The sequence below is a fragment of the Oreochromis niloticus genome, unplaced genomic scaffold, assembly GCF_001858045.2.
Source record: "Oreochromis niloticus isolate F11D_XX unplaced genomic scaffold, O_niloticus_UMD_NMBU tig00006613_pilon, whole genome shotgun sequence".
Classification (NCBI taxonomy): Eukaryota; Metazoa; Chordata; class Actinopteri; order Cichliformes; family Cichlidae; genus Oreochromis; species Oreochromis niloticus.
Window position 1 is genome coordinate 58,430 of NW_020328089.1, and position 15,274 is coordinate 73,703.

At 41.9% G+C, this 15,274-nt stretch overlaps 1 protein-coding gene across 2 annotated transcripts; it reads left to right on the forward strand.

The window, feature by feature from the left end:
* Positions 1-1,690: 1,690 nt before the first annotated feature.
* LOC109200693 (interferon-inducible GTPase 5) lies at positions 1,691-3,985 on the forward strand. Of its 2 annotated transcripts, none has more exons than XM_019356277.2 (3): positions 1,691-1,882; positions 2,254-2,819; positions 2,929-3,985. In XM_019356277.2, exons 2-3 carry the CDS (start codon positions 2,261-2,263, stop codon positions 3,540-3,542), a joined length of 1,173 nt encoding a protein of 390 aa, XP_019211822.1. In that variant the 5' UTR covers positions 1,691-1,882; positions 2,254-2,260; the 3' UTR covers positions 3,543-3,985. The 2 variants fall into 2 exon arrangements, with proteins under 2 accessions (XP_019211822.1, XP_019211821.1); XM_019356276.2 differs by having other exon boundaries at positions 2,920-3,984.
* Positions 3,986-15,274: the final 11,289 nt, after the last annotated feature.

Genomic DNA, 15,274 nt, shown 5'->3' on the forward strand with positions numbered 1-15,274 from the left:
GTAAAGAAGTTCATGAAATCATTACTAGTCAAAGCAGGGCCGGGGAAGTCCAGGTACCAAGGCTCAGTGTCCTGGTGGTTTTAGATAACACGCCCTGGGTCAGCACACCTGAATCAAATGATTAGCTCATTAGCAGGCCTCTGGAGAATTTCAAGACATGTTGAGGAGGTAAATTAGCCATTTAAATCAGCTGTGTTGGATCAAGGACATCTAAAACCTTCGGGACCTGAGGCCTGGAGTTCCCCCACCTCTGTGTTAAAGGGATGGTTGGCTCAACAGAGCTCTGACTGTTTGTCAGCCTGGCTACAGTGCTGAGGAGAAACCTAGGGGATGTTCTTAGGGTTGTAGTGAGATGTTCTGGCTTTGTGGAGGGCTTTCTTATAAAGCAACAAACTATTTCTCCAGGCTAAATGATCATCTTCTAAATTTGTGACGCACCATTTCCTCTCCAGCTTACGAGTTATCTGCTTTAACTCAGTAACCTGTAGGTGGCAGTGGCAGACAGTCACTCTGACAAATAAGTGACTGGCCAAGTAATCCCTTACAAAAGTAACACAGGCCAGTTATGGTAACAGAAGCCGTCAGTAACACAAAACTGCTGTTTTGCTGTGTTTCAGAGCAATAAACCTCAGTGTGCACCTGGATGAACCTCGTCCTCCTTCAGTGTGTAACAGTGACAGTAAAACTAAAGCACAGCAGTGAGTGTTTGGAGTGGGGGCTCGATGAACAGAGGGACAGGTTGGTTAATGGAGGTATGGAGAAGCTGAGGTTGGGGACGGTGAAACAGATTGATTCCTCTTCTAGTCTTAAATACTGCCTGCAGATTGGCCTGGATCTCCCACAGGTGAGTATAACAGGTGTACTGACGAGGGCTCCGCCCAGAGGAGGGACCACAGGGACACCATGGAAAAATCCAGATGACTCAGCCGGCCCATGACCACTTCTCATTTGAGACTTTTTTTTCAGAGGAGCTACAGCAGATCCTTAAACTTAGTTACAGCACTTTCAGAAAGACACCTACTGTGATGAGAGTCCTCATGTGTAATCCATTATTCTAAATGTAAAGGCTACTGTAACTGATTTTCAACATCTGGATGTTAAAATCACCTACAATGAGGATTTTATCAGAACTGAGCACTAAATGAGATAAAAGTATGAAAATCAGAAACTCTAAGGCCCAGATGGACGATCGGTAACAACAAATAAAACTGTTTTTTTAGTTTTCTGGCTTTCAAGTGAATTAAAACTACGTCTACATTTTTGGGTGATTGATGAGTGTAAGAATGCTGCCACTCTTCAGCCTGACAGTCAGGTGACTCATTAAACTCACATACTCATCCTGCTGTAACCAGGTGTGTGTGTGTGTGTGTGTGTGTGTGTGTGTGTGTGTGTGTGTGTGTGTGTGTGTGTGTGTGTGTGTGTGTGTAACCTCCGCCCAAACTCAGGTACAACCAGTCGAACTTTAAAAACAACAAAATGAACATTCTTTGGTTTTGACTCATCGCCCATCACAGCAGCAAACACAGTGATCTTATTGGCTGAGCTCTGTTGTAGGCGGTGCTCGTGGATTTTAAATATTAAACTCTAATTGTCCAAACAGTGTCTGTGGTTCACTTCCTTAACCATGTTTGCTGCTCTTGCAGGTGCAGCTCTGTTATGCACACACAGCCCTCCTCTCTGTTTCCAACAACACCTGCAGTTAAAAAAAAAAGAGTAAAAACAAACTGGTTGGTTCAGGTTGCAGCATTTTCATTGGTCGCTCTCTAAGGATCTGCCCTCACCTGTACTGCACCTGTATAACAACTAGGTGAGAACAAACTGAAGCACCGATCGCAGTTGTTGCTGATCCAGCTGTGTGTGTGTCAACAGTACGAGGAATCCAGTGAGTACCTGCTGTTACCTTAAACTTAGTTAAGTGACAGGTTTGCTGTCCTATCAGAACAAGAATGAGAATAAGCACAAATTAGTTTTTCAAGTCAAGGAAAAGGCAAACTTTCAGGTTTATAGAAAGATATTATTTGTAAATTAATGTTAATATTGGATGTAAAAATACTCAACAAACCCCAGGAAGAGACTTTGGTGGGCTCAGTGTTTTCTCATATAAACACGTCTTTTACCGACATTTACCGTTTTACCTTTAATGACTTACTGCCCACATGTGCTGTGTCCGTGTGCCGTCAGGAACATTACTGATAATCAATAGTATGTGTCTGCATTCCAGAATAAAAGTCTTTATGTTTTTCTTTCTGTCAGGATCAGCATGGAGGATCCAGATGATTCGTGCCCAGAAGAAATTCCTGGAGTTAAAGAAGCCCTGAAGAACAACGACACGGCCGGAGCAGCAAAAAGGATTAAAGAATATTTAGAAAAACAAACCAATGTCTCGTTAAATATCGCCATCACAGGAGAAAGTGGTGCAGGTAAATCCACCTTTATTAATGCCTTCAGGGGGATAAAGAACAGAGACGAGGGAGCTGCTCCTACTGGTGTCACAGAAACTACGTCAGAGGTCACACCGTACCCCCATCCAGATAATCCCAACGTCACTTTATGGGATCTTCCTGGAATCGGAACCAAAGACTTCCCAGCGAGGAAATACCTGAAGCTTGTTGGGTTTGACAAGTATGACTTCTTCCTCATCATCTCAGACACTCGCTTCAGAGAAAACGACGTGAAACTCGCTCAGAAGATTAAGAAGATGAAGAGAAATTTCTACTTTGTTCGCTCAAAGATCGACAACGATATCCGAGCCGAGGAAAGTGTTTCAGACTCCAGCAAAGAGAAAACTCTCACAAAAATCAGAGACGACTGCATTCAGCGTGAGTGAGGTCGAGTTTTCAAAATCATTTAAATCTAGTTTTTAATCGTTTTTTATTTTTATGAACCTGATCGTGTTGACATGTTTCCTCTGTGACACAGGACTCAAAGATTTAGGCATCGAGTCTCCACGAGTCTTCCTCATGTCGAGTTTTCAGCTCCACAAGTTCGACTTCTCTCTCTTACAAGAGACCTTAGAGAGAGAGCTTCCCAAAGATAAGAGGGACACTCTGCTGTATGTCATGCCCAACGTCAACCCCGACGTCATCAGCAAGAAGAAAAAAGCTTTAAAGGTACACTTATATCTCTTGGCCACTCTGTCTGCAGCTGCTGCAGCTGTTCCCGTTCCCGGGCTTTCTGTTGCTGTTGATGTTGCTGTGCTGATTGGTGCTGTCACACATTTTGTACATGCGTTTGGTCTCGATGTCCAATCTCTGAAGAGACTCGCTATCAGAACAGCTGTGTCATACACTGAGCTGCGTGATGTCATCATTTCACCAGTGGCTGCGAAGGAAATTACTAAAGAGCTCTTCCTGAAGGCGTTCGCCCAACTTGGAGGAGCAGCTGGATTAATTGGAGCAGAGGAAGTGTCCAGATTCATTCCCATAGTGGGAATCCCGGTAGCCATGAGCCTCTCCTTCGTCACGACCTACAGAGTTCTGAACTTTATCCTCAACCAGCTCGCTGAAGACGCTCAGAAGGTGTTAAAGAAGGCTCTGGTCTGAGCGTGGAAGTAAAAGGCAATGAAACTCAGTGAAACTGGGATTCACACATGAAACTCATTAAACCAGTCTCCTTGTACAGCTGGTCAGCTTCACACACTCAAACTTTTCTCATCATCACATAAATACAGAAACAAACATCATCATATTATTCAGATATGAACTGTGTAAAGTGTAGAAGTCTGAGTCATTGTCATGTTTTTTCCTTTGTGTAAGTGCTTCCTCAGGACAGTCATCAGGAGATACGATGACCCACCTTCAACTAGTTGCGGCAGATGGCTGCACTTCCTGGGTCTCCTTCCTGTTAAAGGCAGTTTTTCCTTCCCTCTGTCACCAGGTCTTTGGTCACAGAGTGATGTCTGATTGTTGGGCTTTTCTCTGATTTGTAGGGACTTAACTGAACCTAATTTATCTGAGCTGTTTCTACCTTTACTCAAACATGTCTTGTTGTTTGTATATATTTGTATTATATTTTCACATCATAGCTTCCAGCATCAGAAACACTGAGTTAAACAGACTGATGTAATGTGAGAATCAGAGGTTGTTCTGTTTTTACTTGCAGCTGACTGTGATTGTGATGAGTGTTCACTGCCCTCTGGTGGTCAAAGTGAGAAACTACAATACAAATAATAACGATATGAATTATATTACTTATCACCATCACACCTGTTTATTATTAATAAAATGTTGTTGATAAATAAACATCAGTGTTAGTGTGCAGGTTAGCATCTCTCTGCGTGTTTATGCACCACTATATCATTTATAACTTACCTCAGCACTTCAGTCATCTGGTACTCTACCACCCAGAGACTGTCTCCTCCTTCTTCAGCTTCCACCTGACCACCTACACTCTCCCCTGACTCCACCTTACAGTCTCCTGTCTGTTTCAGATCCACCTTCTGCATAAGATGTCGTCCACCTGTGTGCATGTACAGGGTGCAGGGTGGACACAATATTAGATACCCTGACTCTGTGATGTAGATTTACGTTATGCACAAAACAGAATAAGGATTAATGGTGGAGAATACTAACGCATCTAGGAGATAACAGAACAGACTGCAGCCATCAGATCTGTCCCGAGTCCTTCAATGACAGCCTCATCACCTGTAACAAAGACAGGAAGGATTAACTTTAACTGGCTGTGACGTCAGTGAAATGCATCGCATAGAGACACGAGGTGGCGCCATTTCACTACCAAATACTGTCAGTTTGTTTTGGAGCCACAAACAGCAGCAGGAGAGGAAACAGGAGACGCACTGCAGTGAACATTCACACCGAGAAATCTAAACATGATATGTGTCACGTCTCTTAGATCACTTCTAAATGTTAATGTTAGGTTTATTTCAGTGTTTGATTTGTTCCTGAGTGAATCAGTTTGGCTGAGATTAAAGTTCAGCTTCATAACATATTAATCACAGTTAAACTAAGAGGGGACGGCAGTAAAAATCCAGTCCTGGGACATCATCAAGCACGCTGGTGTTCCACTTGCACAAATCATGAGTTCGTACTCGCGTACTTGAGAATTGAGAAAGGGCCAAACTGTTTGGTCTCCGTAGATCATTTCCTCCTTTATAACAGCTGTACGAGGGAGGATGTGTTTGTAACTCACATTAAGGCTTAAAGTTTGCATTTTAGGGGTGTGGCCTCTTTGAGTGACAGGTGGATGGTGACACAGGTGGCTGTAGCTGCTGGCTTCACCTGAACCGGACCGTGTTTATGCTGTTGGAGCCTTTTGGTCATTTTTAATGACATCATGTGACCAATAATATGGCTGTTGTGATGTCACCGTGCTAACAGATCTCTCTAACGTCGTCCCGCTAACAGCGTCATGTGACCTGTCGCCGTGTTAAAGCTCTGCTTGGATTAAGTTGGTGGTAGGTGGAGGTGACAGGCAGGAGTTCCTCCACCTGCCTGTCTCATTTGATCCACCTTCAGTCTGCTGTTTCAGGACGATGATTGGCGTCACCGAGATCAGATCGTCAGATGTGTGGTTTCCTGCTCTATGCGAACATTTACATCAGCATCAGCTTCCTGTGCTCACGGTCTGCGCTCCATGAAAGCAGCGCCGTGGGCGTGGTTTCCTTTCACCATAAGGAGCTCAGCGCCACCCATTTCCCTCGGCACCGATTGCGTTGACCACCGATGCATCAGACATAGCGGTGGGTGTGGTGCTGGAACAGCGAATCTTGGGTGTCTGGCAATCGCTCGCCTTTTTCAGCCGTACGTGACAGCGAGCGCAATTACAGCATTTTTTAAAAGGGAGCTACTGGCTCTCCACCTGGCGACTCGTCATTTTCGTTTTTTTCTTGAGGGTCGTCACTTTACTGCATACGTGGACCACAAACCCTTGACGTTTGCGATGTCCAAGGTTTCTGATCCATGGAGTGCACACAAGCAGCGCCAGTTGGCAGCCATTTCTGAGTTTACCACAGACATTCAGCACGTGGCTGGTAAGTCCACTCATGTGGCTGACTGTTTGTCCCGTGCGCTGGTTTCTCCCGTCTTTCTCGGCATAGACTGCTCCGCCATGGCTGCCGATCAGAGCGGTGACCCAGACATCCTCGCGGTTAAATCCACGCAGCCGGTCTCATACTGGAGGACAGACCCGTCCAGACACCGTTTCATGGCGTCATCAAGTTTTTGACTCGGTACATGCTCTCTCTCATCCGGGGGTCCGGGCCTCTGTTAAACTGGTCAGCTCTAAGTTTGTTTGACCAGGCCTTCGCAAATCGGTGAAGGAACGGGCGGCGGCGTGCATTCCTTGCCAGCGTGCGAAGGGTTAGGAAAGTTCAAACCGCCGGTTTGAACTTTGTGACCCAGCGATGAAAATACTCCTGTGCTTGGCAACATGTGGTCCGCGGACTCAAAGTATAGACACTCAGTGACGTTCCTGTTGGCCTAAATAATATTATTCTGAGTTATCTCTCTAATTTATTTATACTAAAGTTGATGCTTTTCAACTGTGAGTATAAGAACTCTATTCATATATGTGTATGCACCTGTTTAAGTTCATAATGGTGTTTGTTTCTTTCTTTCTGTAATTATATTCTATCATAGGAACTGGGAGCCTTCCTGTATAGAAGTGTTAAAAAATGTGTTCCTGGAAGTTTTTAGTAATAGTGTTTAACCTGCAGCTTGCCTCAAAGAGAGCGACAAGTATAGGTTTAGTTCTAGTTTTGTTTTCATACTTCATTCTTTTTTTGTTTGTTTGTTAATCTGCCAGCAGAAAATGAACCTAAAGTATGTAATGCGAGGATGCAATCACTTCAAGATGGAGAAAGCATAAAGTTTGACTTGAAGTGACAATTACGAATCACTTAATATGATAAGGAGATTCTGCAGGCCATTGATCAATGTATTGTTAAATCCTCAGTTAACAACACTCGGTGTATAAATGCTCAATCAACAATCATTTTATTCCATACTATTCTCATTATTCCATACAACACTTTTGTGCAATACATCCGGATGGGAGGGTCACAGCAGATCTCAACATGTCTGACCAGTTCTCACATTCTTATAGCTTCAGGAGGCGCCACCTAGTCATAAAACCTAAACATCCACATACTTTCTCTCTAAGTTATGACCTTGGCTTCCTGTGCAGTATGTTCTGTTCTTCTCTAATCAGACAAATAAGGCCACGATTCTCTGAAAACTGCATTTCTTATAACACAGCAGTATCATGCATCATAAAACAATATCATTCATCCACAATAAATCAGGAGTCTAATAAATGTAATAGTTATCACATTCTTCTAAGTCAGGAGGCAAAATAAAACTACATAATAATTTCACAATCTTTAATTAGGGGTATAACGTGGCATAAGATAATATAATAATCTCACAGTGTAAAACTAAAATATTTGTAGTGACAAACAAAGATGTGTAATTAGGATTATTTATAATGAATATGAAGTAATTAGTGCAATTTCTTTAACCACAGAGAATGACTAAATCCTTCAGGACAATCAGTGCACTGAACTCACTATGTTATCCATCTAACAGAGCCTCCACATGTTCTCGCTGTAATTTCCCCCTCATGAATGAATTTATGCTTGCACTAACCCCTAACCCTTCAAGGTAAATTTGGATGACGACGTATTCGCGACGTGGAGGCTTGAAAATAGCCAAATCTTGTACCCAATCCTTGGTGAATTGGATGTGCGCCTCCGGACATTTATAATTGCGAAACTGGTTCGCTGTGTATGCGCTGACTCCACAGACAAGGTACGAAAATATATCAGGCTACGTCAATAGCGGTTGGTCTTCAGTCTCTACTGCCGTTATTTCATACGGGTCCACAATTCCAATGCACGCTATTTTTTGCAAGTACCGTCTCTTTGCATCCAGACGCAATCTGTCTCTGTACCGTCCTTTTCTTTTGAGCTGCTTTTAACTATGGTTCGTAGCAATCTTCCTTCCAACAGTGTGTTTATTTTGATTCATGGCCTGTTAAAATGGTGCCGCCCTCCCACAGTGTTTATTGGAACTCTTGGATGTTTTGGGTCGCTGGAAGGATCGCGACCCCGGAAGTGCCCCTGCATTGGAGGCAGACACACCTGCTGCTCGTTACCCACAGCCAGCTGCGGCAGATTACGCTTGTCAGGAGAACCGTATTTAGGAGTGTGGCTGCGCTCCAGCTGACGTGGTTTTTCTCAACAACATGCAGGTGCTGCCCGGGGAGGGGGAGGAGGTCGTCGGCAGCAGCAAGGGACCAGCAGCGCCCCCACACCCGGTTCTCCCTTTTCTGGAGACATTTTCATTCAGGTAAATTCTAAATAAGTTCATATCACTCTTTATAGTCTACTCCGGACCGGCCGCCACGACCCCCACGCCGGCAACGACCGCCGGGCCCGGATTGCCTTCTTCCGCAGGATTTCCTAAGCTTTTATTTTGGTATTTCCATTGATATCCAAAGAGCCACGCGCTGAAAGGGCGCCCCGGCAGCCTAGGGAGCCACGACCCCTGCGGCAGCCACGACCTCCACGGCTGTCTGTGCCTAATTTGTAAAAAAAAATGTAAAATAAAAAATTAAGTTTGCAGTTTGCATTCTTTTTCTTGGTTTTATTCTGTCACAATGAACTATTCAATTTATTAATATTATGTGACGAGTCCACACACTTTCATTTTGTGAAGTGAAACATGCTGAAAGTAACAACATTTTTCCACATTTAGCTCAAAACCTTACAAAAACATGTTTGTTTTTCGAGTTATTTTTTACAACGTTTAGTAAAATATAAACTTTTCATATTTAAAGCACATGTTTAAATGTTATAGGAAACTAAATATTTAGGCTAAAATGCAAATTTATTGTACGGATCAACGGAAATACCAAAATAAAACCTCAACGAAAACCTCCGGAGCACAAGTGTGCTGGTAGTGGTCAGATTGTGTCTGCTCTCCTCCTCACTTCTCACCGCCATGAGCTGCTTCAGTTCTTGCCTACGAGCATGTCCAAGCGATTGTGAAGTGGAGACTGCAGCTGCTGAGTGCACTACTGCTGAACCTTTGGATGATCGACAAAACGGATCTGATGTTTTCAGCTAAATCGCTGGACGTGCTGGTAGATAGGCAAGAAGTGAAGCCGGTCATTTCACCCCTGATGGTCACACAATCTTTGTTGTATATCAAAGATTCAATGGAGAGCTTTTTGGGACAGCTGGGACAGTTACAGGAAATTTTTCCCTCCACCCTTTGTGTGTTCCTCACCCGAGTGCATGTTTCCGAACATATCGGTGGGATTTAACACGAAGAAAAGAGTAGGGGAACCAGGGCCGGTGTCCAGGTGCGACTGAGAAGGTACCCAAGATTAGCTTCTTGGACCAATTCATCTACTGTCACCTTGTGTCGACGTTACACTTCAGTTCCCAGCCCGGAATCTATGGTCTGATGTTCACCTTGCGTCCCTCGTTCGACCGCCATTTTGATGGTAGAGGTGATGTACCACTATGGATACTAGCTTCAGCTAGCCCTGAAGTCACCGCCCGGCGTAACAGGTGTTTAATTCGAGTGCCACTGCAGTCAGCTGTTGAGTGCACCAACCAAACGTCATCAATCAGGGTTGCCCTGCTCAACACTCGCTCAATCACAAACAAATTGTTTATTTTAAACAATCTTTTTATAAAGGAATCTCTCAACTTCATGTGTTTAACTGAGACGTGGCAACAAAACATGGATTATATACATCTGAAGGAAATTTGTTCGACTGGTTGCTCCGTCATCAGAACTCCACGTCTTTCGGGACGTGGCGGTCTCGCTGTTGTGCGCCAGACTGAGTTCACATGCAGACTGATGAACTCTGGATATACCAAGCCCAGACTCTTAACAGCCCCTGTTCTCTTTAGGCTCTGTGTATGTGTGTGTATCAATATTTCTCCTATGTTAAAGTATTACTCCTAAAGGACAGTATTTCTGCTAAATCAAAGTACTTCTACTACATCTTAGTACTTCTGCTCAATCATAGTATTTCTGCTAAATCATAGTATTTCTGTTATCTAAAAGTACTTGTACTCAATTAAAGTATTTGTGCCAAATCATATTATCTCTGCTAAATCATAGTGTCTGCCAAATCATAGTATATGTGCTAAAACATAGTATTTCAACAAAATCGCAGTATTTCTGCTATGTTATAGTATTTGTGCTAAATCAGTGTTTGTGCCAAACCATAGCATTTACCCAAATAATAGTATTTCTGCTATGTTATATTATTATTGCTCATAGTATTTCTGCCAAATCATGGTATGTGTTCCAAAGCATAGTATTTCTTCCAAATTATAGTATAAGTGCAAAATAAAAGTTTTTGAGCCAAAACATAGGGTTTGTGCTAAAACATAGTATTTGTTCCAAATCCTAGTATTTCTGCTAAATCCTAGTAATTTTGCTCAAAAAGTAGAATTTCTGCTATGCTGTAGCACTTTTTGCTTGATTAAGTCAAAGTATTTCATGCAAATCATATTATTTCTACCAAGTCCGAGTGTTTCTGCTAAATCATAAACAATGTTTTAGCACAAATTGTATGATTTGGCTCAAATACTATGATTTGGCAGAATTTTCAATGTTTCAGCACAAATGCTATGATTTGGCAGAAAAAAATATTATTTAGTATAAATACTAAGTTTTAGCACAAATACTATATTTTTGCACTGATTTAGCTAAATACTATGATTTGGTACAAATACCGTGATTTGGCACAAACACTGTGATTTACCAGAAATACTGTGATTTGGCAGAAATACTATCAGTTGGTTCAAATATTATGATTTAGAAGAAAGATTATGTTTTAGTATAAACTCTATGTTCAACCATTTCACCTCTTATCAGCATAAATCTCAGCTGTTTTCAGAAAACCCTCTTTTGAGCAGAAATTCTGCTGATTCACCTCTTTCCTGCAGAATTTTTAGCCTTTTCACCTCTTATCAGCACACTTCTCAGCAGCTTCTGCTCATTTCAGTAGAACTGTCAGTCTCTCCACCTCTTTGTGAGAATGAGTTTGGCTCAGAGAGATGAATAGCTGCCTTGAGACCAGGAGGGCCAGGTTCGAATCCTGCTCAGGGCAATGGGTTTTTTTTCACCACTTTTCAGCAAAAATTTATCAGTTTTTACCCCTTTCAGTATAATTTCTTGCTTTTCACCTCTTTTCAGCAAAAAACTTCTGTTTCTTCACCTGTTTTCAGCAGAATTTTCAGTTTCTTCACCGCCATACAACTTTTTGAGCTTTTTTCAGCATTAAGGCATCCACACAGCATTTTCGCAGGAAATACAAATTTTTCTAGTTATTATTTTCCTTTTTCCACGTAATTCGCCCCGCAGTTTTGAGACAAGCTTCATATATGTTACCTCATTTTGTGCGGCTGGATCTGGAATGGTGTGCTATGACTTTTGGTGTTTATGACTTTTATAGTTTTTTAAATATTAATATTTTAGTGAACATTTTCCCGCTTATCTGCCGCACAGTTTTGACACAAGGGTTACATATGTCATATCATTGTGTGCAGCTGGAGCTGGACTAGCATGGTATGACTTTTGGTGTTTATGACTTTTATAGTTTTTTAAATATTTTGATTTTAGTGCAAATTTGGGCCAATTTCTCGGCTCCTGAGAAAGATTCTACTTTTGGCCCCATAGGAACAGACTTCATTTGTGGTGTGTTGGCTCTCTCTAGTGGTATACCCGGAGTAGTACGGCCTAAAAGGTGTATGCTTGGTGGAAAACTCCATATCCTACAATTCATAGCACGCCTCTACCACTGAAACAATGGCGGACACCACTTGGATTCTATAATGCTTTTATTCGTGTTTCTAGGTCACAAAATAAACTTTTAAGATATTTTCAGGCGAGAATGTAGGTGTTTAAACTTCAAATATCTGCTAGTTTTATCAAGACATCCCATATTAGTGACAGTTCTCTTACGTGTTGCTGATAGCCGGCTAGCTAGCTAGCACCGCTAGCGACCCTTCGTGAAAAAGCACCTAGGCTTGGCTTACAGTGAGGCGGCTGAAACTTGTGTCACCACCCAATCGCTCGCCAACAGTCTGTGTCTTAGGTGGACTTATTTTTCGTTTATATGGGCCGATGATGCTGGAAACCAAAGGCAGGAGCGTGAGGTGAACTGAATTTCAGGTAAGAAGTTATGAACTGCACTCTGTTTGGCTCAGATACAAACCGAGTTTAGGTGTAGTTTATTTTCGTTGCGCTGACCTTTTACAATCGTACTGCATACTAGCTAGCACGTTCATGTTTGAAAAATGTAATAAATTCTGCCTCATCACTGTTAGGATTATGTCTTTACACACTTCAGGAAATGACAAAGGTACTGCACCTGTGATAGTTATATATGTAATTATTTCCATTTTGTTTTTAATTTCTTTATGATTTTCTTTATTATTTTTTATTGAAATTTTTGATCTATCAGTGTTTGTGCCATTTCAGATTTCTGCACACTTTTCCAAATATAAACTACATTGTTGCAGGACTTGCATGGATAAAAAGGCCATATGCCAAATAAACTGTTAAAGTGAATGCTTTAGGGACATTATTTGATAACAAATATGAAGAAACCAGACCTGAAGGACATGAATCAGTGCTTCACTGACATGTCCCATCTTCTTGGGTGGTGCAGCTTGTGATGGGAAGAGAGTTGGTAGTGCCCTGAACAGGGCTATGTTTAAACAGAACAGGAAAGAAAGAACTAAATCAACTTTCAGTTCAATATTATTGCCATAATTGTAATCTTTCACTTACAACTGTTGTCACCAGAACTGCTCCTGGGTGGCAAAAGCATGTTTGATCCACCACTTGAATCTGCATCATAATCTTCTCCCTGGTCACATGGTGAGATATCCATGAGACACCTTTTCTTTAGTTTCATCCTAAATAAGAAAACAAAAATAGTTATATTACAGGAGTCCTAAACAAAATGTGTTGTGCTAGGTGTTTTTCCAATCAAAAGCGGCAAAACTTGCCTCTTTGTGAACTTGAGCCCACAACTGTTTCCTCCTCATAAAATTTTCAGGCCCTGGAAGCAGGTCCCTTAAATCGTCCCTACTGAGGGTGTGGAGCAAGACCTCATCTATGTTGGCAGCTGTAAATAAGTCAGTAAAAGTTGTACATCTCTTTTAAATGTATACATTTCACTGTTCTTCCATGGTTAAGTCTTATAAAATTGCTCACATAAAATTTATGACAAGGCTATTCCAAACTAGTTTTCAAACTAAAACTAATAGTGCCCAACTGCTTGTCAAGTCATTCAACAAATGATCAAAGCTCAGATTAGGCCACTTCATCCATAGGAAAAAATATTACCTCGGTTCAGCAAGGTTAAAGTGACCTGATTTATATTAATAGTTTACAACATAAATAATTGGAAGTAAGTTCACATCTCCAACTTACAATAGTTTATATGATTAATCATGATCTGTCGGAAATGAAGCTTAAAGTAAATCTATAGGTAAAGATGTCATTCATAAATGTGCATTATTTTATTCCCTTGTGTTATCTTTAATTTCATTACCCAAACTGGACTTGCAAATAAAATTTGAATAAAGTCATGTTGGTTAAATGTAATTTTGAGAGTTAACTCTTGATGACTTAAGTAAATCCTCATTTAAGTTAAATATAGATCTGTCCAACACCCCTGTCTTTTTCCATAACAAAAAAAAAATTAAGCAGCAGAGAACGCTGGATGTAAGCCGACAGTTTGACTGATGCTGGAGCTGTAGGCTTAAGTTATCCATAAGTGAATTCGAAAACGGCGTTGTAAAGTTACGAGCCCGATTGTGAGATTTGTCTCAAACCAGTATCGGTCCTCCCAAGTTGCACACACAAACACACCAAGCACAGTGCAGACAGAGAGCGCGCGGCTTAAGAAAGGGGGGGGAAACCCCACTGCAGCTTTTTATTGTCCGTGGGTGGGACATGCAAAACTGACTTTTGCAAAGGCGGATATCAACTGTAGTTCTTTTGTTGTATAGCTATGTTAAGTATATGAAACTAAATTTACCCAACTAGCACCATTAATAATTTTAAACTCTCACTGCATGCTAACAATTCAGCATTCTGAATGAACTAAGCTAGCTAGCTGGCTGGCAGTTTTGGCTAACTACCCATTGGTAGTAAACTGATAATACTGCCTTGGTAAAACTTAATATTTGACCACGACTGATGTTACTACAGTAAGTCAAAGCTAAAAGAACCTTAAATGTTTGCAAGCAAAAGTTAATTACCTTAACACAATCCAGTCCGAACGTGCTCCCTCATGTCCTTCGCTCTGATTCAAACAGTGAGATAATGGACAGAGCCACTTGAGGGCAGCCAGGGGGAGGTAGTGTTACACATTTTCGTCTGTGTAAAGCTTGTAAAACGTGATCATAACATGCATAATGAACCGGCATTAGAAAAACTAATTGTTAGATTTGTGTTGTTGATTGTCATTTATGCTTAGAAATATTTACTCATATATGCTTAGAAGTATATAATCATTTGTAGATTGAAAGAATGTCTCATCCTAGGAGGTCTGTAACAACTCTGTGTAGCATGAAGAGGGGAGTGCGTTCACTCCTCTTCAGAGTGTTCTGGCATAGATCACACACCTCCTAGGAGAGGTCGTATCTTCTCTTGCTGATATATGGTATAGCAAACACACGTATATCTGTTTGAGTCTAAGTGCCTTTTGTTTAGATGGACGGCTCTGGGGAGTCTTCCTGGGGTCACAGTTTGACCCCCCCCACACACACACGGTATTCTTTGTTCACATGTATACCTATGTCATATGTTAATGAGCCTATGCATATTCATGGAACCACAATAAAAGAGCAGTGTTACGGGGGAACGGACGAGAGCAACTGGGGTCAAGCGAAGGAACGGCGCCTGTCCAGTTCTCTCCCGTGCACGTGAAACATAAAGAATGTTGCCTACTCGTGTCTTGCTTGCTGTGTTATTACATTGCCTTCAACGTTCCAGCGAATAGGTTTAAGCTACAAACCTATCATTAATTGGTCCTTCGACGCCGGATCCCTGGAGTCGGCATTCACCGAGGAGAGAACCCTGACGTCAGCGAGACGTGAGAATTTGTCATCGGGCCGGTGGATTAGCTGTCCGTTTTCTCTCCTCGACGAATGATGATCGGCGGGATCCGAGGCTGATATTACACGCTAAGCAACGTCGAGTAAGTTGGAAGAGTTGACTGGGTTAGTGTCCCAGAACTGGGTTAGGGTCCCGAGAGAGAGGTTTTGGTGAAA

Excerpts from the sequence above, each read along its gene's own strand:
- LOC109200693 (XM_019356276.2), top strand. The coding sequence starts at position 2,261 with ATGGAGGATCCAGATGATTCGTGCCCAGAAGAAATTCCTGGAGTTAAA. Across the intron at positions 2,820-2,919 it reads CAGAGACGACTGCATTCAGC|GACTCAAAGATTTAGGCATC; the intron begins GTGAGTGAGGTC and ends TCTGTGACACAG.